We start from the raw sequence: 21,263 nt of genomic DNA, 5'->3' as shown, positions 1-21,263 counted from the left end.
CCTCCAGGAGTTCGGCTGGATTTTGTGACATCTTTTAGAAAAAACTGCAGTGGAAGTTCAGATTTTTTAAAAAGGCTTTTTCCTCCAATATCATCTCAGGGGAAGTAAATATGTTAAATTATTCACAGTAGTTTTTAGTGTTGTTGGTCGCCTTACTAAAACATGCTTGAGATTTCAACTATTTTAACAAAATCTACTTTATGTGCGCACAGGTAACATCACAGAGAGTCTCCATCTTAACCTTCCAGACTTTGTGAAACACTGCTCTGACATATAGTGAAACAATTAAACACAATATTATTTAACTTCAAACTGAGCAGTAAACCCTTTCCCAATTGTTTTTGAATGAATTGCCTTAAATTTAAATTGGGCAAATCATTTTCCTAAAACAAACAAAAGATTCTGTTTTCAACAGATGCTATGATGTACAGTTGTGCTCATAAGTTTACATACCCTGGCAGGATTTGTTATTTTTTGGGGCATTTTTCAGAGAATATGAATGATAAGAGAAAAACATTTTTTTCACTCATGGTTAGTGGTCGGGCGAAGCAAAATTTTTACCAAACAACTGTTTACTTTTATTATATCATAATGACAACAGAAACTAACCAAGAAACCATAAATTCTGCCAGGGGATGTAAACTTATGAGCACAACTGTATATGTGCTATTTTCAATTAAATGTTTGTTCAGTGTTTGTATTTATATTTCCACCTCCTTTGTAAACACTGTTATACTAGGAAAAAAAAACCCATTGTAAATAAATACAACTATAGCTTATTAATACTAAAAGGGTATGTAAAGGCAGATTCTGAATGAATGTGTGTGATCTGTGTCCAGAATTAAGGTTGTACAGGGTCACTGTCTATTTAAGGTAGGAACCTTTCTTGTGTGGTCAGGTATTCCGTCCGGATGGTTAAACAGTTTTTGACCGCTCGAGCATGGAGCTCTGTGAAAAGTCATGTTTTGGACACTTTTGGAGCTCATATCACGAAAATAAACGGACTGAGAGTTCAACTGGGAAATATGACTTGGACTTTAATTCATCAAGTACGGTAACTTCAGCGCGTCAGATAAGTATTCCAGGTGCAGCGCCTCAGTGGCTTAAAGCTTTGGCTTGGCCTCTACAGGGTATCTGAGTATCTATAAATAACAAGGTTGTCATGGTCACTTGTCCTGCCTGCTGTCCTCGCTTTTCACCCGTTCTCTGTGCGTGTTTTGTTGTTGAAAAGTGCCGATCAAGTGAGGACTTACGTTTATGTTCCACCACGATATTGCACCACGCCGTGCAAAACAGTTTCCCCCCACTTTCATGTAAAACATCCGGAAACTGACTTGCACGAACTTCGGCGGAAATATTAGTTGGTAAATGTGCTTTGTTCGTGTCGGACATGTCTTCAACTTGTCAACAGCTAACAAGGAAGTGAAATTGATGATGAAACCGATGACGTACAGGGGCTGAGGTTAAGGTGATTGGTCAAATTTGCGTTGATTGTATAAAATTGCAAGGCCGCACAAAAATCACGCTGATTGGTTGAATTTGCGTCGATAGTTGCGATCGCGATATTGCAACTTCCTGGAGGGACTGAGTGACCTCTCACACACACACACACACACACACACACATGAACACACACCTGCACAGGTACAGGACTGTCAGACAGCAGCAGAGACACAAACAGAACAACACAAACCTCAGAGTCTTTTCACACACACACACACACACACACACAACAGAACCACCTGTGAGCTCAATCAAACAGCTGCCATCACCCATATGATGACATCACCTGTATGATGACGTCATCACCCGTATGATGACATCACTCCTCTGATGTCATCACTCGACAGGCACGCCCTCCACGCTCTCCTGGGAGATCTCAGAGTCCAGGGAGTAGCAGGAGCTGCCGTTGTCCTGAGTGTCCCTGTTCGGCTCCTCGGAGAGCGTTGCGACACCGGTGGAGGCCACGCCCCCAGCCACGCCCCCTCCCGAAGGCTCTGCGCCGCCTTCGCAGAAGTGGGCGGAGGCCTGGAAGAGCTGGCTGCAGAGGCGGTTGTATCGGTGGTAGCGCGATGGTTTGCCCGTGTGGGTGTACATGTGCTCCTGCAGCTGGCTCTTGTGGGAGAAGCGCAGACTACACACGGCGCAGGCGATCTTTCTTTTGCGGGAGTGCAGGACGGCGGGGGCGGGGCTGTTCCCCCCTCCGCCTCCTCCCCCTCGGCTCCTCCTTAGCTCTGCGGCTAGCTGGTTGGCGAGCGCCTGGCTCTGTCTTAGCGCCTCCTCGAGACACCCCGCATCCAGCTGCTCCTGGGCCCCTGGAGGCCCCTCCTCACCGCCAGCATCCAGCTCGCCGCTCTGGGACAGCCCTTCCATCAAGCGGGTGGGGTCGAGGGCGTGGGTGAATAGGTGCTCCCTTAGACCCTCTGGAGACGAGCACCGCTCACCACAACGTGGACACAACAGGACCAGGGACCGGTCTTTGAACAGGAGGCCCTGACTGGGACTGCTACCTTGGGCTGGAGACAGAGACCCCGCCCCCTGCCCTTCCTCCCCATCATCCCCGTCCTCCTCCTCCAAACGCTCCTGCTTGATGCGGGTCGAGATGTCCGAGTCGTCTCCTGACGCCACAGAGCAGACATTGCGTAGGCCGGAGCCCTGGTGGTCTGATGGAACACCCTCCAGTCCCACAGCTAGAGACAGCTGGGAGCTGGACCGGCCCCCTCGGCCAGAGGAGCGTCCATCTTCTGGGGCCCCGCGGGACCCTGAGGTGGACTTTGGGGCTCCTGCTGTGTCTTTGTTGGCCAGCTGGGAGGAGATCTGGATGCCATAAAGGTTTGACATGCGAACCACATCAGAGGCGGTGTCTGCGGCGCCCTCTCCTGGTTTCCGGCACAGCTGGTAGGCGTGGAGGAACTTGATGCCCTCCTGGAGCCGGCTCTGATCTACGGGCTGTTTGGGACACATGCCGGTGTACATGATGTGAAGCAGGTAGCTGAAGACGTCTGGCTGGATGTCCGTGGGCTGGATCTTTATGCACTCACTGCAGACACAAAGACACAGGAGACAAGAGACCCACATCTTGACCCTGATTCAGAACTGTCAGGTGCTCTGCCCCGCCTTACCTGACAAACTGTGTGTGTGTTATCAGGCGTGTGTGTTTCAGGTGTGTGTGTTACCTGACCTGGACTGGTGGATAAAGATCATCTTGAAGTAGTTGGAGAAGGCGGCCAGCACGGCACGGTGAGCTTTGAAGTAGACGTTCCCGATGGCGACCGTGCAGTCGCACAGGAAGCCAAACTCTCTCTGGACGTTGAGCTGCTGCAGCAGGAAGAGGCTGTGAGAGGACACCTCCATGGCCCCGCCTACAACAACACAGAGACACACACAGGTGAGAGGACACCTCCATGGCCCCGCCTACAACAACACAGAGACACACAGGTGAGAGGACACCTCCATGGCCCCTCCTACAACAACACAGAGACACACACAGGTGAGAGGACACCTCCATGGCCCCTCCTACAACAACACAGAGACACACAGGTGAGAGGACACCTCCATGGCCTACAACAACACAGAGACACACAGGTGAGAGGACACCTCCATGGCCCCTCCTACAACAACACAGAGACACACACAGGTGAGAGGACACCTCCATGGCCCCGCCTACAACAACACAGAGACACACAGGTGAGAGGACACCTCCATGGCCTACAACAACACAGAGACACACAGGTGAGAGGACACCTCCATGGCCTCACCTACAACAACACAGAGACACACAGGTGAGAGGACACATCCATGGCCTACAACAACACAGAGACACACAGGTGAGAGGACACCTCCATGGCCTCACCTACAACAACACAGAGACACACAGGTGAGAGGACACCTCTATGGCCCCTCCTACAACAACACAGAGACACACAGGTGAGAAGACACCTCCATGGCCCCTCCTACAACAACACAAAGACACACAGGTGAGAGGACACCTCCATGGCCTACAACAACACAGAGACACACACAGGTGAGAGGACACCTCCATGGCCCCGCCTACAACAACACAGAGACACACAGGTGAGAGGACACCTCCATGGCCCCGCCTACAACAACACAGAGACACACAGGTGAGAGGACACCTCCATGGCCCCGCCTACAACAACACAGAGACACACAGGTGAGAGGACACCTCCATGGCCCCGCCTACAACAACGCAGAGACACACAGGTGAGAGGACACCTCCATGGCCCCGCCTACAACAACACAGACACACAGGTGAGAGGACACCTCCATGGCCCCGCCTACAACAACGCAGAGACACACAGGTGAGAGGACACCTCCATGGCCCCGCCTACAACAACACAGAGACACACAGGTGAGAGGACACCTACATGATCCGTGACGGACCAGGAAACCTCTGAAAGGGAGTCAACCTACCCTCACTCGTGAACAAGACCCCAAGACACTTGAACTCCTTCACTGTGGGCAAAGACCCACTCCCCATCAGGAGGGGCAATCCACTTTCTTTGGGGCAGAGCTCCATGGCCTTGGATTTGGAAGTCCTGACCCTCATCACAACGGCTTCTCACTTTGCTGCAAACCACCCTAATGCCTGCCGATATTTGAGGCCTACAAACTGGAAACCCCTGGGTGAAGACTGAGATCCTATCCATGAAGATCATACAACAGAACTAGAGACCAAGGATATACCCGGTTGAGGCCAGCATGCACCGGGACTGTGTCCAACTTTGTGCAGCCGTCCCTTTATACAGGGACTGGATTGCTCAGCTGTATTAACAGCCCAAGAAACCCATTTCCCCCAGTGCCCCCCCACATGACCCCAGAAGGGACAGGTTTGTAGGTTTCTCAAGGTCACAAAATACATGTGGACTCGATGGGCGATCTCCCATGCTCCTTCTAGAAGCCTTGCAAGGATAAAAATCTGGTCCACTGTCCGATGGCCAGGCTGGAATCTGCATTATCCCTCCTGATGTTTGGTAACTGGCCAAGGCCTCCTTTCCAGCACTCTGAGGAGTGTGATGCCCGGATAGTTGGAGCACTGGTGGACCCAGGGTCTAGATTTAGTTCAGGGGTAGATAATCTCCCCCCTAAAAAGCCCCTGCTAGTGGGGTAGTACTTTTCAAAGGTGCAATGCTGAACGTGTCTGATCGGTAGATTAACCTCAGTGTTTTTATTCCTCCCTCCGTCCACAATAACATCACACACATCTGTGATTCTCTTGATTTCTCTTTCTTTCATTAATTTTTATTTGTTCTATCTGTTTTGTATGTGTGTGTACTTTTCAAAAGAAGAAGCTGTGATTCTCTTGATTTAGCAGCTTGTAACAGTAGTCTTCTCTCAGCCCACCGTGAATGCGTCTCTCCTCCCGGTGTTCCGCTTTTAAAAGTGACCCTGTAAACTGGAGACCTTCAGCTGAACGTGTCAGTGTTTGTGGAGTTTACACAGCTGTTGAAACACAGAGGGAGTTCCTGGGAATGCAAACTAGTTTAGTTTTTATGAAGATTTCAAAATATCCTCATCAGATATTTAATGATGGTCTAAAGACGTTTATGAGGGATGCATCCGGCTGAGAGTCTCCAGTTAACAGGGTCGCCGTTTAAACCAAAACACCGGCCGATCTCTGCGATCACGTCTTTTTGAGTTCAAAAGGATTTTAAAGCCGTGTTGAAACGTCTTTGCTACTCACGCTTATCTCCTCTCACGTGTTGACTCAGTGAATCCATCTGTGATGAAATATAGCACCATCTAAAACAGACCAGCTGAGTCTCTTCATGCTAACAGGCTAACTGTCGTGTTGCTCATAATGATACCTGCCTGTCCGTCTGCTTCTATGGTGTCATCTGTGATGAATGGCATTCCTCTTTGTGTTACTGCCCTCTACTGGTCTGGTGGTGTAGTGCATTTACTTTGGCCTGATTTAAACAATCTACCCGGGACTTCAGCCCGCAGTCTAAAAGCAGACAACAATGGGGGCACAGGAACCTTTCAGTTCAGGGTGAAGTAGTTCTGGAGGCTAAAAGACCCAGGAACTCTTGGTCCAAATGCACCTATAGACACACCTGTTGGCTGATAGAGGCGATCCTTTAATAACAGTCAAAGGTTCTTATCAAATAGAATCATCTGATTCTACCTGCTGAACTCTGCGACAGGTAATTACCTTAATGTGTGAGGACAGTGAACGCATCACAGCATGAACACCTTCACACACCTGCTGCAGGTGAACCACACATGATGTCACAGATTCCCCTTTGACCCCGCCCACCTACAGTGTGAACAAGTGAGCTACAGGTCAGACCTCTGACCCCACTGAAGGTCACCTGAGGAGCACCCACCTGCACACACACTGACACACATCACACATCAATCACACACACACACACACACACACACACACACACACACAGCTGTTGCTGATGATGGAGGGAGGGGGGGGGGGTCTGTCTGACCAACATTCCTGACCGGAAACAGACCAAACAACAAACCAGCTCTGCGCGTGCACGTCGTGTCGCGCTCGTGCGGCTGCAGCCTCCTCCATCCTCTGTCTCATTCAGATGCACAAACACGCACGCCCTCATCCACCTGCGCACACACAGGCGCGAGCGCACGGCCAGTCTCCCCGACACCATCAGTGTGTGTCTGTGTGTGTGTGTGTGTCTGTGTTTGTGTGTGTCTGTGTCTGTGTGTGTCTGTGTGTGTGTGTGTGTCTACGCCGTGCACGCGCGCCGTGCCCGGTGGCCGTTAATCGCAGTCTTACCGCAGAAAGGAGCAGATTGTCTTCAGGATGAGGAGCAGATTTGTTGCTGCAGATGATCTCGCAGAAAGCCGCGCCACGTCTCGCGAGAGGAAGGGTCAAAGGGGGGAGTCACGTGAGCCGACTGTGTCTGCACCAACATGTTATACCTGATTAACAATACCTGATCAGACCCTTCAATACCTGATCAGACCCTTCATTACCTGATCTATACCTGATCAATGACTGACACACTCATCCATCTGCTTTAACACTAATGACCAGAGATCATCAGCGCACAGAGATCTCCATTCATAGAGGAGAAATAAAGAATATGTACTGATGAACTCTCATGATTTCATTCAAATTACAAAATATATTATCTTTATTTAAACTCTAAAATCATTGAGAGCAAGCCCTCATTTACAATGACGACGAGTATATAAAAGAAACATTAAAATGCATGACAAGCAAATAAAAGATGTAACCCTAAAATAATGATGATCAGTTAAAAACAGACAACAATTAAAAGTAATGTTACAACCATTGAAAAATAATGTTACACAAAGTCAGTGAAAACAGGTGCAATCAGAGGTTAAAAATGTTAAAACTAATGATTTTAAATGATTCAAAGAAACCAGTGCATTTATTTTTAAAGTGCTTTGCAGGGAGTTCCATGCAGATGGTGCAAATACACAAAAAGGCAGATTTTCCCAGCTCAGGATGAACTCTGGGAACCTGGAGAGTGAGCCAACCAGTTGATCTGGTATGTTTTGCTCCAGAGGACCAAACTAGTATATTATAACAATAGTTATTATAATAATAATATTAATAATAATATTAATGTGTTTTATTTAGTGATCTACCAACTATACTTTTGAATAATTGTATTAAAAGAGCTCAATTGAAAATGTGACGACGCCTTTTCATACACCGCTCTGATAATAGTTTTCTGTATTCAATATTTTATTTACATTTTTTATTTGATTCACTTTTTTTATTATTGTTTTCTGTCAGAGTTAAATATCCATTAATTCAGGGGTTCCCCAAGTGTGGGTCGGGACACCCTATATATATACATATATATATATTAGGTTTTTATTGTTTGTCAATTTATTTTAAATGATGTTTCTGGAGAGAGTTGAGAGAAAGAAAATCCTTTATCCGTCCCACAACGGGGGGATTTACTGTGTTACAGCAGCAGTAGATAGTGCAAACAACAAAGAGCATATAAAATAGTAAATATTAAAAAGCTATTAGCAATTTAAAAAAGTAAATTAGCATTTTCTAAGAAAAGTATGTACAAACTAAATAAGTAAATTTACAAGATATTTACAAAACCAGTGATACCATAAGAAATGTACGCACAAGTGACATGAGTGAATAAAAAACAACATACAGAAGTAAGAGTATGGGCAGAAACATATTGCACATGTAAATAAAAATAATGATAAACAAATATATATATATATGTGTACTTTTAAAAAGATATTGAAAATAAGTGAACAACCAATAACACCTTACTGTTTGTCTGATTTTATTATGAAAACATGATCAGATGTAGACATAAAACATTCAACACAATAATCTGCAGACATAAACATATATATGAAACATGTTTTTATTTTCCACAGGATATAAATAGATTTTACATTTTTCACCTCTTCTCTAAAGTCACTGAGTCTAACCTGACAGACTCAAACTGAGTTCAGTAAAATGAGACATAGTGAGATGTCATTAATTCATTAGATCCTAAAACATGTGGTCCCTCAGATTTAGCTCAGAGTGACACCTCTTCCCTGATCCCTCTCTCTGGAGGATCCTTTCAGCCTGCGTCCTCGACTCACCCTGTCAAGCTTTGCAGCTAATACAACATGACACTTCCGGGTAGAATTCCAAAATAAAAGTCATACCTGATTTATTTTATTTTTTATTATTGTGGCTTTGAGCAGTTTTATTCTTACAAACACAAGGTAAGGATATTCATGTTGTGTATTTTGATATGTATCTATATATTTTGATCAATTTGCCTAGCTACTATTGACGTCAATAAAATAACTGGGAAGTAACCAAAACTTTTAATAACTATTGAATCGCTTTTTAATGAACGTGTTTTCAAACTTGTTGAGGAAGTATATATGTTTGGTGTGAAAGCCTTAAACAGATATCATAGACTGTATAAATAATGGGCGTAGTATCCGTGATGTCACTTGTTTCTGAAGCACTGTTTTGAGGCCAATCGGCGGCGGCAGCAGCCATATTGCTGCTGTTGAGCGATTGTAACGTGAAGAGGCGGAGTTTGAGCCTCCTAGCCAACGGCTACAGTGTTCCCGCCAGGGATGCATCTCGCTCGGCTGGAAGTGAAGCTTTCACCAAAGTGTCTGCCCCCTAGTGGCCAGCTGCAGTATAGGTCAAAAACTCACAGTCAAACTTTAAAAAATAAATACACGTCGTACGAATGTTTCTCACATCCGTATGCTGTGGTGATATGTAGTTAGTATTTGACTGTTTTGTGTTCAAGGCCTCTTTTTCCTGAACAGTTTCTTTTTCGTTAGTTATTAGAGTTTAAAAAACGGGGTTTTACTTCCTGTTTCCTTTGATTCACAGCCGCCGTAGAGGGAAACTCCAAAGGACACACAACATGACGCTACGCTGTAGGGCGGAGCTTTTTACAGTGGCTTCACAGGCTCTGGCTGCACAATGGCTACGCCCAGGAGAGGAATTTTTTGGCTTGAGAACCGTACAACAGGAAGAGGCGGAGCAACGCTGTCCATTTTTATTTACAGTCTATGGTTCTCACGCACACCAAGCCCTGGCAGCACATCACCCCCACTCTCATTCACCTCCACAGGCTCACTGGTAATTTTAAAGCCACTAGTACACCTAATGGGATTATCAGAGGAATTATAGATGTATTTTACTGTTTTAAAGCCAGATAAATCAAGTTGTAATGTAAAACATTTATTTTGAAATCCAGCCTTATAACCGGAAGTCGCTCCTCACAGAGGGTAGCTTGCCGGCGCGGCAGACTGTGCGGAAGTTCTTTCATCCTGCAGGCGGAGAAGAAGAAGAGGAAGAAGAAGAGGAAGAAGAGGGTTTCTCCTTCGTCTCAACTTTCCCCCTGAACACAACAAACCCTCCGCGGAGGAACCTTCACACCCCCCGGGGATCCCTCCGCCGCCTGCTGCACCTCCTCCGCCGGCCTCCGGGACCCACGGTGAGTGCTCGGGGTTCAGCCCGACCCACGGAGCCTCCTGCCCGGGAGAGCTGAGACAGATCCCCGCGGCCTGCTGCTGCTGCTGTCGGTGCTAGCTGAGTGCGGGTGGCTGTGCGGGGGTGGCGGGACTGTTTGCGGGAGAGAGATCACTGTAAACGTCAAGTTGACGACATTTATAACCACTACTTCCGCTTTGGATTTTCAAAATAAGATAAGATAAGATATACTTATTTGTCCCGGGGGGGAAATTCTTTTGTTACAGCAGCTTACAACATGGGACAGGGGAATACAACAATGTACTAACATAGTTAAAAATGTAATAACAATGATAATAGCAATGACAAGGGTAAAATAAAATAAAATAAAATGAAATAAAATACAATAAAAAAATAAAATAGAATAAAATAAATTAAAATATGGCAACTATTACAGATATATACACACTATGTACACTTCTATCTGATAAATAGATAAGGTAAGTTATTGCACAATAAAAATGGCTCCAGGTTATTTAAAAACAAACATACATAATATGAAAAACAGTGTGATTCAGATAGATACAGTAGTTATTTGTGAATGTGCCAAGTCACATAGTAACTTCCATGTAGTGGAATGAAAGATGAGAACAGATGATTAACGGGACACAGCAGTAAAGACGTTGCCTTAGATATCACCTTCAGAAATGCTTAACATGCACTTAACACTGCATTTAAACTTCATTAATATAAATGTTTTATTTTATCCGTTTTATTTTGAAGGTGCTCTCATAAATTCCGCGGTGACTTCCTGTCTTATCCATGCTAGCTGCTGTTAGCTTCACGCAGTTAACCACTGAAGAGCAATCATCTCCATTTTAGCTCGTGAGTGCGGGCGGCCTCTCCCTCCTTTCAGCCCCGACACGGTCTCTCTCTCCCCGGTAACACCCTCAGGTCCCCCCCGGGGTCTGTGCTGGGTCTGTGCCGGATCCACCAGGACCAGGTTTCTGTTGTTTACAGCCCTTGCATGTGGGACTGTCCCCCGCATGCCTGCTGGCTGTGGGGGCGATGAGATGTTCTGAAGCTCAGTTACTGTAAAACTCTTCACTGTGACAGGAACACTTTAGATTACTACCTTAACAAACTTAACCAGGTTCAGTTTGTGAATCAAAACTTCATGAGACTCTTAAAAGTTCAAACTGACTGAAAGAGAGGAGTTCCCCACCTGTCACTCAAAGAGGCCACGCCCCCAAACATCAATCAATCTTTATTTATAAAGCACCAAATCACAATCCTCAGACTCTCTCCAAACAGAGCCGGTCTACACCGTACTCTATGTTCTATTATCAACAAAGACCCAACATCAAGACCGGATCAGATCCAGTCCCATCTTCCAGACAGGACTCAGTCTGGTCTCATCTTAATCCACCATGAGCAGAGCACTTTGCAGCATTTAGCAAGTTACAGTGGCAAGGACAAACTTCCTTTAACAGGCAGAAACCTCCAGCAGGACCAGACTCATGTTAGACACACATCTGCTGAGACCGTGTTGGAGAGAGGGATAGAGGGAGGTGAAGAGAGAGAGAGATGATAGTGGGGAGACGGATAGTAGTAGTTGTAGCAGCTGGAGTCTGGACCACGTCCACAGCAGCAGAGATCCAGAGGAACCTACGAGACAAGGGAGCTCAGGGACTCCAGAAAGGTCTAAGAAAAGAGAGAAGAGAGGGAGACCAGAAGAAAGAAAAAGAGGAGAATAAATGGTGGAGAAAAGGAGACAGAAAGGATGAAGAACAAAGAAAGAAAGAAAGAAAGAAAGAAAGAAAGGATGAATGACAGAACCCAAAAAAGGAATCTACAGCAGAGATCCAGAGGAACCTACGAGACAAGGGAGCTCAGGGACTCCAGAAAGGTCTAAGAAAAGAGAAAAGAGAGGGAGACCAGAAGAAAGAAAAAGAGGAGAATTAATGGTGAAGGAAAGGACAGAAGGAAAGGATGGGGTAAGAAAGAAGGACAGCAGGAAAGAAGGAATGGAAGGAAAAAGGCAATAACAAAGAGAGAAAGAACAGAAAAGAAGAGTGATATTGTAACACAAAGTGCCCCCCCCCATCCTAATCCCAACCCAGCCCCGACCCCAAAACCCACCCACAATCCTAAAGTGAAGAACACAATCTATGCAACAATAATAATAAAAAGAAAGAAAATAAATACAAATAAAAAAGAAGTTGCTGAACGAACTGAGGAAACTCATGATATCTTAATGAGGAAACACTGGAAGAAAACTCAGCACAGGAAATTAAACTTACCAAAATAAAATACATTTCTAAGATAATAAAGCACTAAAATATTAAACCATAAAAGGAAAATAAGATGCTATACTTAAAATATAAATAAAATAGAATAAAAAGTGACTAAAATTTGAGCTAGATGATAAATAAAACTGTCATAAGATTAAAACTCAGTTAAAGGCGAGACTAAGAAGGTTAGTCTTGAGTTTGCTCTTAAAAATATTGACTCTGTGCAGCCCTCAGATCTTCAGGTAGGGTGTTCCACAGGTGTGGGCCGTGATGAACTCACCTGGTTAAATAAATAAATAAATAAAAATGATAAAAAGCTGCCTCACCGTGGGTCTTAGATCTTAGTTTTGGTACAGGCTGCCACATTTTTTATGAGGACGTCAACATAAATATTTAATGATCAGTCTAACCCCCCTTAGTGTTCACACTTTATCCTCCTTTATTTTTATAATAACTTTGATTTATTACAGGATACAGAGAAGTGAATAAACATGAACATCATTTAGTTTAGCCACTAACAGAGTCTGAAAACCAGCCGGTCTGGAGTCGCCCTGCGTGAGAGAGAATCTTCAAACTGGAGCTGAATGACTGAAGTCAGATCTCTGAGTTATTCATATCAGATCTGGATGAGTCACAGCAGGACTGAGAGCTGCTTCTGTCTCCCCCTGAGCCCGACCAGCCAAACATTATGAAATCCTCTACAAGGCAATAAAAGCCGACCACAGAGAAACCTCACAGCAGAAAGAATGCAGCCGTTTAATTCCTCTGTTGGTGTCTTCCTCTGTTCTCTGCAGGGCGATGGCGAGGCCGAGCCACAGCGATCATGTCCTCCAGCAGCTCAACAACCAGCGAGAGTGGGGCTTCCTGTGCGACTGCCTCATCGCCATCGGGGACATCTACTTCAGAGCACACAAGGCCGTCCTGGCGGCCTGCAGCTCCTACTTCAGGATGATGTTCATCCGGGACCAGCAGGGGGCGGGCCGTCTGGACCTCAGCAACATGCAGATCAGCGCCGAGTGCTTCGACCTCATCCTGCAGCTCATGTATCTCGGACGCATCGTCGTGGGGAGCTACGAGTTTGAGGAGCTCAAGGCGTCCATGGCGTACCTGCAGATGTACTACATCCCCGACTCACTGGAGGATCTCAGGGACATCAGGAGCTCCAACCTCACCCCATCCTCCTCAGCCTCCTCCTCCTCCAGTTCCTCCGCTGGACCGGCCGGAGGGAAGATGATGTTCGGAGTCCGCATGTATGAGAAGCAGAGACCCGCCGCCGCACCTGAAGTCGAGCGCTTACCAAAAGCTGTCAGCAGCACGGCTGTACGGCCAGCGGTTCCAGTGACTGTCAACAGACCGGCGGTGGCGGTGGCGGTGGCGGTGGCAGAGGAGGTGGTCAACGCTCCTCTGATAGTGGCGCCGCCGGTGGTCGATGGAGCAGCCGAGCAGCCGTGTGATTTAAGGAAAAGGTCCAACACCAGGGGGTCAGCGCTAAAAGACCGTCCTCGATTTGGCCGAACGTACACCTGCGACGACTGCGGCTTCGTGTTCAGCTGCGAGAAGCTTCTGATCGAACACATCCTGACGTGCACCAACAGGAAGGCTTTCCATCAGCCGAGAGGAAGCGGGGACGGCGATAACGACTCCAGTAAAGCAGAGAGCTCCACCTCAGAGAGCTTAGACGAACACAGAGCGATGTGTAAAGGCGAGGACGACTGGTCCGGGGTCAAAGCAGACTCTGATCTCAGTTTGAGGTCGGTGGCAGCAGGGACAGACGGCGAGCCGGGCTCAACCCGGAGCGTCTCCATCAAGACAGAACCAGAGGAGAGCATTTTCCCTGAGATAGAAATGGTCCGGGTAGGCGAGCACGCCGCCAGAGACTGCAGCGCACATTTCAGTGATGCCTCTCGTAAAGATCTACGCAGAGAGAAAACTGGATCTGAGCGCGAACCAGAGCCCAGCGTCTCAGGTATGGATAACAGCAGCGAGCCTTTCGAAGGACCAATGTCCAGCAGTGAAGATCTAGTGATCCCTGCAAAGCTTCGTAAGGTCAAAGAGGAGAAACAGGAAGCAGACTCCACCCCTTGTGAACTTTGTGGGGATCTGTTTACAGAGGAGGACAAGTCCGCCCACTACCTGTCCAACCACATGGGTCATATATGTGCCTGTGGGAGGTGTGGTCAGGTGCTGATCAAAGGCCGCCAGCTACAGGAGCACGCAGAGCGCTGCGGCGAATCCCAAGATAGGGAATCAGACTCTAACGGGGAGGACGAGGCGTCCCTACTGGAGGAGGCCCAAGGCATGGAGGAGGGCCTGCTGGATTCAGCTGACCTGGCCTGCTCTCACTGCGGTCTGTTGTTTCAGAACGAGAGCCTGGCGCTGGAGCACGCCTTGTCCTGCCACGACCAGGAGCTGTTTCGCCCGGTGCTGCTGGAGGAAGGCACTGAACCGGATCACCGCCGGAAACACTTCTGCAGCATCTGCGGGAAAGGCTTCTATCAGCGCTGCCACCTGCGGGAGCACTACACCGTCCACACCAAGGAGAAGCAGTTCACCTGCCAGACCTGCGGGAAGCAGTTCCTACGGGAGCGCCAGCTCAGGCTGCACACCGACATGCACAAAGGCATGGCGCGCTACGTGTGCCCGGTCTGCGATCAAGGAACCTTCCTCAAACACGACCACGTCAGACACATGATCTCCCACCTGTCGGCCGGGGAAACCATCTGCCAGGTGTGTTTCCAGATCTTTCCAGGTGGGGAGCAGCTGGAGAAACACATGGATGTTCACCTGTACATCTGCGGCGTCTGCGGGGAGAAGTTCCGCCTCCGTAAAGACATGAGGAGCCATTACAACTCCAAGCACACCAAGAGACTATAGGAGCGATCCCAACCGTCCTCTGCATTTATACCAGTTTGTTACTAAAGCCATAAATGTGAGAACAAATGTATGCACTTAAACACCAAAAAACAACTTTTTATTCTGCACTTTTTAAATATATGCATTACCTAAAGAAGCGTTCACACTGCGAGCAACAGGACTATGGGTGGGAATTTAAAGATTTTATCAATGCCAATGCCGATTCTCCTTATCAATTCAATTCCTTATCAGTTCTCCTAACGAGTCCTGAGTATTATTTTGAGGCAGAAAAAAAGTAGTTCTACACAGTCTTCTGCACCAAAAGGAACCATTTTATTTTTTCCAAAATGATGTCTGCACAAGACTGAACATGAACATATTCAACTTGAACATACTGAACAATAGGTTGACCTCATTCACGGCCACGTGAGTCCGGACGTCGAGCCTGGAGGAAAAACGCTTTTCCTCCAGGGGTCATTGCGGAGGTATTTTACCCGCTCTCAATGCCTCATTTTCGGCCGCGTGAGTCCGGACGTGGGCCCTCGAGCCTGGAGGAAAAAACGCTTTTCGATCCGGACGTGGCCCCCGGAGCCTTGAGGAAAAATGCTTTTCCTCCAGGGGTCATCATGGAGGTATTTTACCCGCTCTCAATGCCTCATTTTCGGCCACGTGAGTCCGGACGTGGCCCCCGGAGCCTTGAGGAAAAATGCTTTTCCTCCAGGGGTCATCGTGGAGGTATTTTACCCACTCTCGGTGCCTCATTTTTGGCCACGTGAGTCCGGACGTGGCCCCCAGAGCCTGGAGGAAAAACGTTTTTCCTCCAGGGGTCATCGTGGAGGTGTTTTACCCACTCTCGGTGCCTCATTCTCAGCCGCGTGAGTCCTGACTTGACCCCTCGAGCCCCCCTCAATCGGGACAGAGCTGAAGATATTTGTCCAACCCCAAACCGACTTGACCCGACGGTCATTATTTTCATTTTACACATATAAACGGGTTAAGGCTTTAAAAAAATCCAGGTCATTCAGGTTCGGACATGTTCGGGCAGAATTCTGTCAGGCTCGGGTCAGGTCTAACTTTTAAGGCCCGACTACAGCTCTAATCGGGTAGGTATTTTACCCGCTCTCGGTGCCTCATTTTCGGCTTCATGAGTCCGGACGAGGCCGGCGCCGTGCTGGGAAATGAATCATTAAGAAGAATCGATAACCTTTGAGGTGTACAATTCCGATGTAATTGATCAAGTGGAACCGGTTCTAAGTCTGATCCGGTTTTCCATTCCCACCCCTGAACAGAACTGATAGTCGGTTGCTCTGTTATTAATCTGATGTGTGACAATCTGCAGCTTTAATTTGTCTCGACTTTGGCGAAGAGTCAAAAAAAGCAGAAACACGGATAATCAGGATTTTATACGACGTTTATGAAACTGTGTTGGAAAAACAATATTTGTTGCCTTAGCGACCCGTCCACAGCCACTGTTTGATGTTGACCCCTGCCGAAGCTAACCAGCTAAAGAGCTTACTAGAGGTTTATTGTTATTTATGAAGAGGCGGAGATTTTATATACAGAAGATATTCAGGTCATTTTAAACACGGCGCAGTACGTGAGCCAAGAAACCCCAAAGAGAGAAAACTTACACTGAGATGAATGATCGGAGGAACGCTGGTCAGCCAGAACCTTGTTCAAACTAACTTTGTGTCATCAAACTTATTATCTGTTGCAACAAATAGTTTTTGCACTAGAATGTACCAGAAGTCAAGATGGCGGACGGAAAGAGAGGAAAGTGTGGATTGAACAGACTTTGAGACTCTTCATGAACTCCTCCCGTTCACCTCCACTTGTTTGCGTCATGATCATGTTGCTCTCAGTGTGAACGCATGTAAAGACCGACCGTGAGGAGTCAGAAACATATACTGTAACCAGGCTGGTGGATGGAGGCGGGGTTTGAACAACCTCGCTCCCACTCTTGTGACTCAAGTCAAGAGTTGAACCCTTCAGGAGACGCTCAGTGACCAGTCTGTCGGGTAGTCTGTCAGCGTTCCAGAGGGTCGTGATGCCTCAGGCTTTGAGTCGCGTTTTCCCAGCTTTGATACCGACTTATTTCTCAGAATACTAAAGTCTAAAGACGACACATGCTCAGTCTGTTGTGTTCTTGGTAGTGAGCACAGTCAATGGGAAAGGACTGGATTCTGTTTGTTTTGGGGGTTTGATAGCACACTGATTCTTTTCCTTCAGCTCAGCTTTGCTTTCTCTGTGACCCTGTTTACACTTTGCATTAAAGTAGGATCTGGGGGATCAGACCACAAGGGACAAGAAGCCTCAACGCTCATCAATGCATGCTGGGATACGACCTCACTCCACATACGGAGGTGGTCTGGGAGGCGTGTCCGGTCCGTCTCCGTGCTGTCATCAGATGATGAGAAAGCAGAACAACACAACACTAGAAGTGGTCAGGTCATTGAAACCAGCACAGGGTTAGTGTGCCGGTCTGGACTAGAGTCATGTTCAGAGCGTTTTCAAAGCTGCATGAACGGAGCATGTTGCCTTCTTCATTTCCATACCAGTTGAGCCAATGGGAGGCCAGGACCATTCTAACCTGGACTCCAGCCATGCATTTGAGTCCATTTGAGTTTTATCGCTATCAATAGAAACTAAATGTTGGTGTGGGAAATCACCAAATTCACCATTTTATCCACCGACTCAGACCAGAGCAAACCAACTGATGGTTCAAGAACTGATGGTTCTCAACAAAACCAGCAGAGACTTTCCCCCAAACTCACTGAATGGTTCTTACCAAACCAGCTGAAGACTGGTTCAAACCAACCAGAACAAGTAGAGAAGCAACTCAACCAAACATAAAACCAGTTCAGAGTGTTCAGGAACCAGTTTAAGGTCTAGACAGGTTGGTTCATATACGTTTGGAAGTGCAGGGACCAGTTGGGAGACCTTTTACCAAACCGACCATAATCAGCTCAGAATCATCCACAACCAGCTTCAGACACAGATATCACAGAGGCAGTTTGGACTACACTAAAACCTTTTAAACAAGTTCAGACCAAAGCCAGATAATTCAGAACCAACTTGGTCCAGGTCCAAGCACTCGCCAGTTCATAAGTAAGGTTGTTCAGTTTGAGGTTTTAAAGTTGGTCTGTTGCAGGTTCATACGACGTCAGCTCGTCGCCTCTCCTTCCATCAGATGTTTTGACAATCAAAGCTCAGACGCTGCTGCTGTGTTTACTTTCTTTAACGGATCCACAATCAGAGTCCATCAGGGTCACGTGACCCGCAGAGATCTGAAGACTGAATCCATGAGGCCAAATGTTTCTGTCCGTGTCCGATGGGTCCAACGTGTCCACATGTGGATTTAATGCTGAATAAATGCTGCCTTAAACCAGTTCAAACTAATCCACTTTAATGAAGGGCACTTTAATGCAGTGAGGTCACTTTAGGACAAATCCAGAACAAGATCACGGGATCAGGACTACCCATTGACGGTCAAGAACCAGTTGAGAAAGGTCCAGTACCGAGTGTACTCCTCTGTCTGGGATGTAAACCAACAGAAACAGATCAGGAACCAGATCAGAGAAACTAAGCCGTAGGGGTCGACAGGTTATGGGCCTTGGTGGATTATCGGGGCAGACATTCAACATTTAGTTGAACGTGTGTTACTTTTGGGATTATCTAGATCCCAACAATCAGGATTAATAAAGAAGTTGGTCCCAATTTCCGATTTAAAGCAGCTGAGGATTCCCTAGTTTGCATTGATTTTGGCGCCCCCTGTGGACAAAGTATGCAGCTCCATTTAGAGGTCAGGATATTTGGTCTGTATCAGGATCAAGTTCATCCAAACTACTCTACCTTTGAAACCAAGACAGAAAGAACTGGATTACCTGGTGTTGGATAGAAAATACTGGATTAATGAAACTGGGTCTTCCTGATCCAGATTAGCTCTGTAGACTAAAACCCCTCTGCTGTGCTTCACTTTGTTGTCTTCTCTGGAGCCTCCGTTAGATTGACTTCAGACGCTCGTAGAAGCGTAATAATGTTTCTGTTAATGGTCACACGTCTGGGAGATGATGTCAGCGCTGGTTTCTGATTGGTCCGTTTGTGTTCAGCTTCTTCTTCTTCTTCGTGTGTTCTGCTGGTTTCTGTTGCTCTGAAGCTTTTTAAGTCTTTGTGAAGTTTCAGGACGTCGCTCTGATCTCTGAGGAAACACTCGCCTTTCTTTAGCACTCAATAAACCAAGTGAATTCTGTTTGTAAGGGACTGCACGTCTGTTCTTTGTGTGTGTGTGTGTGTGTGTGTGTGTGTGTGTGTGTGTGTGTGTGTGTGTGTGTGTGTGTGTGTGTGTGGCGGAGAGAATTCTGGAAATAAGAAACTCAAGTAAAATTAAAATATATGAATAAATCAATTACTTTAATCATTACCATAATCCCTAAAATATATCTATTAAAAGTCATATTGAAATATTATAATTATTATTATACCTGTATTTACAATAATAACAAAATTCGAATACATAAATAATTCATAGTAATATTAAAATGTTATAACTAGTAGTATAACTGTATTTATAATCATAATACAATTAAAATAAATGAATAATAGTAATATTAAGATATAATTATAACTATTTATGATAAAATAAATAAATATAATTGTCATTATAGATCTTTTAAGGAAGTCTCAAATTTAACTTGGTTATTGTATCAAAGCATCTGCTGCGAAGTTACCTCCCTGTTATTACTACTGCATAAAAACACCTCTAATTTTAAGTCCTGCTCTTAAATAGATTATTTTATTTAGGGTTAATAATAATTCTTATTCTCAGTAAATCTTTAAAGTGTTTATTAAACCTTTAAAATCTTTTTTTAAATGGTTTTAATCCAGCTGTTATCAGAAAGTCGTTTGTAATCGAGTATCTCATTTTTTAAATAAAAACATAATTTAATTAATTCATTTATTAACATTTAACACAGACTTTACATTTTAATCTGAGATTAAACTTTGCATTTATTTAATATGAGTTAAAATAAAGAGGTAGATTTTCAAGTATTAAAGTATATATTTATTATTTTTCCATAATATGCATTAGTGGAGGATTTTCAGTGCTCAGTATGCAGTTCACAGTGTGTCCACACGGGGGAGCTGTGGGATGAACTGTCTCAGGAAATAAAAACACTCAAGTAACATTAACATAAATAGATTAATACATCAAATTAATAACTATAATCACCATAATCCTTAAAATATATATATACATTTAAATAATAAAAACAGTTATAAAGATTAATAAAAAATATTAAAACATTATTATATTTATTATTATAATGTTTATATTTATTTATTCAGATTTTTGTGTAAACTTGTTAAAATAGATTTTAAGTTTTTTTTTAATTTAATTAAGTTGTCATTTTTGATGTCAGATTATTACTGACTGGCTTCATGGTCGGTCCAATCAGGAGCCGCCTGCTCTGTAAGCAGCGTCACAGCCTTCCTGTTAGTTAAAAATAAACCCCATCAAACAGAGAGGAGGCTTCAGGACTCAGGAGGTGAGTCCGGATTAAAAGCAGGTGAAATCACCCGGTAACACTCGGATCAGCTGATGGACCGACCTGATCAGGTTTCACTCTGACTGATTAGATTCAGTGTTTTATGAGGGGTCAGTTCTTTAAGGGGTCAGACCTGACAGGACTGGGAGGAAAGTTTTAAAGAGACAAAAATCTGCAGAAAACTCTCAGAACTTTTCTTTTTCTACCTTTCTTTGATAAAGTCGTGTTTCTGAGGGAACAGCAGAAAGGTTTGAGGATTTAATCTCCTCGTGTTTACAGATTAAACCAGGTAGAGCTCAGATTAACAGCTGATGGCTTCCTGAATAATAACATGCTGTTTTTATTCTCAGGTCAATCTCTTCTCTTTGATTGGATGAGTTTGTGTCTCCTGAGGGGAGATCGCTGTACTCAGATATCCCCCCGCAAAATAACACATTTAAATGCATGTTATATACATCAGTGTTGGATCTAATAAATTATCTGAGTATTTTAATAACAATAATAATAATAATGATAATAATAATAATAATAATTGATATGACGTATATAGCGCTTTTTTAAGTACTCAGAGTCACTTAACATGATTGCAAAAATTAGAAATAAATGAATACAATTCTAAAAATAGAGATG

At 45.3% G+C, this 21,263-nt stretch overlaps 2 protein-coding genes across 3 annotated transcripts; one reads left to right on the top strand and one right to left on the bottom strand.

Annotated features, from left to right (window-relative positions):
• Positions 1–1,712: 1,712 nt before the first annotated feature.
• Positions 1,713–6,846, bottom strand: zbtb25 (zinc finger and BTB domain containing 25). Of its 2 annotated transcripts, XM_034699907.1 has the most exons (3): positions 6,773–6,846; positions 3,182–3,362; positions 1,713–3,040 (listed from the first exon to the last, which is right to left on the bottom strand). In XM_034699907.1, exons 2-3 carry the CDS (start codon positions 3,352–3,354, stop codon positions 1,840–1,842), a joined length of 1,374 nt encoding a protein of 457 aa, XP_034555798.1. In that variant the 5' UTR covers positions 3,355–3,362; positions 6,773–6,846; the 3' UTR covers positions 1,713–1,839. The 2 variants fall into 2 exon arrangements, with proteins under 2 accessions (XP_034555798.1, XP_034555799.1); XM_034699908.1 differs by lacking the exon at positions 6,773–6,846 and having other exon boundaries at positions 3,182–3,394.
• Positions 6,847–9,761: 2,915 nt separating this feature from the next.
• On the top strand, positions 9,762–19,343 carry zbtb1 (zinc finger and BTB domain containing 1). The gene is made up of 2 exons (XM_034700113.1): positions 9,762–9,965; positions 13,029–19,343. Exon 2 carries the CDS (start codon positions 13,033–13,035, stop codon positions 15,106–15,108), a length of 2,076 nt encoding a protein of 691 aa, XP_034556004.1. The 5' UTR covers positions 9,762–9,965; positions 13,029–13,032; the 3' UTR covers positions 15,109–19,343.
• Positions 19,344–21,263: the final 1,920 nt, after the last annotated feature.

Source organism: Notolabrus celidotus, chromosome 13 (assembly GCF_009762535.1).
Source record: "Notolabrus celidotus isolate fNotCel1 chromosome 13, fNotCel1.pri, whole genome shotgun sequence".
NCBI classification, from domain to species: Eukaryota; Metazoa; Chordata; class Actinopteri; order Labriformes; family Labridae; genus Notolabrus; species Notolabrus celidotus.
Note: the sequence above shows the minus strand (reverse complement) of the source record. Positions and strands in the feature narration are given on the sequence as shown.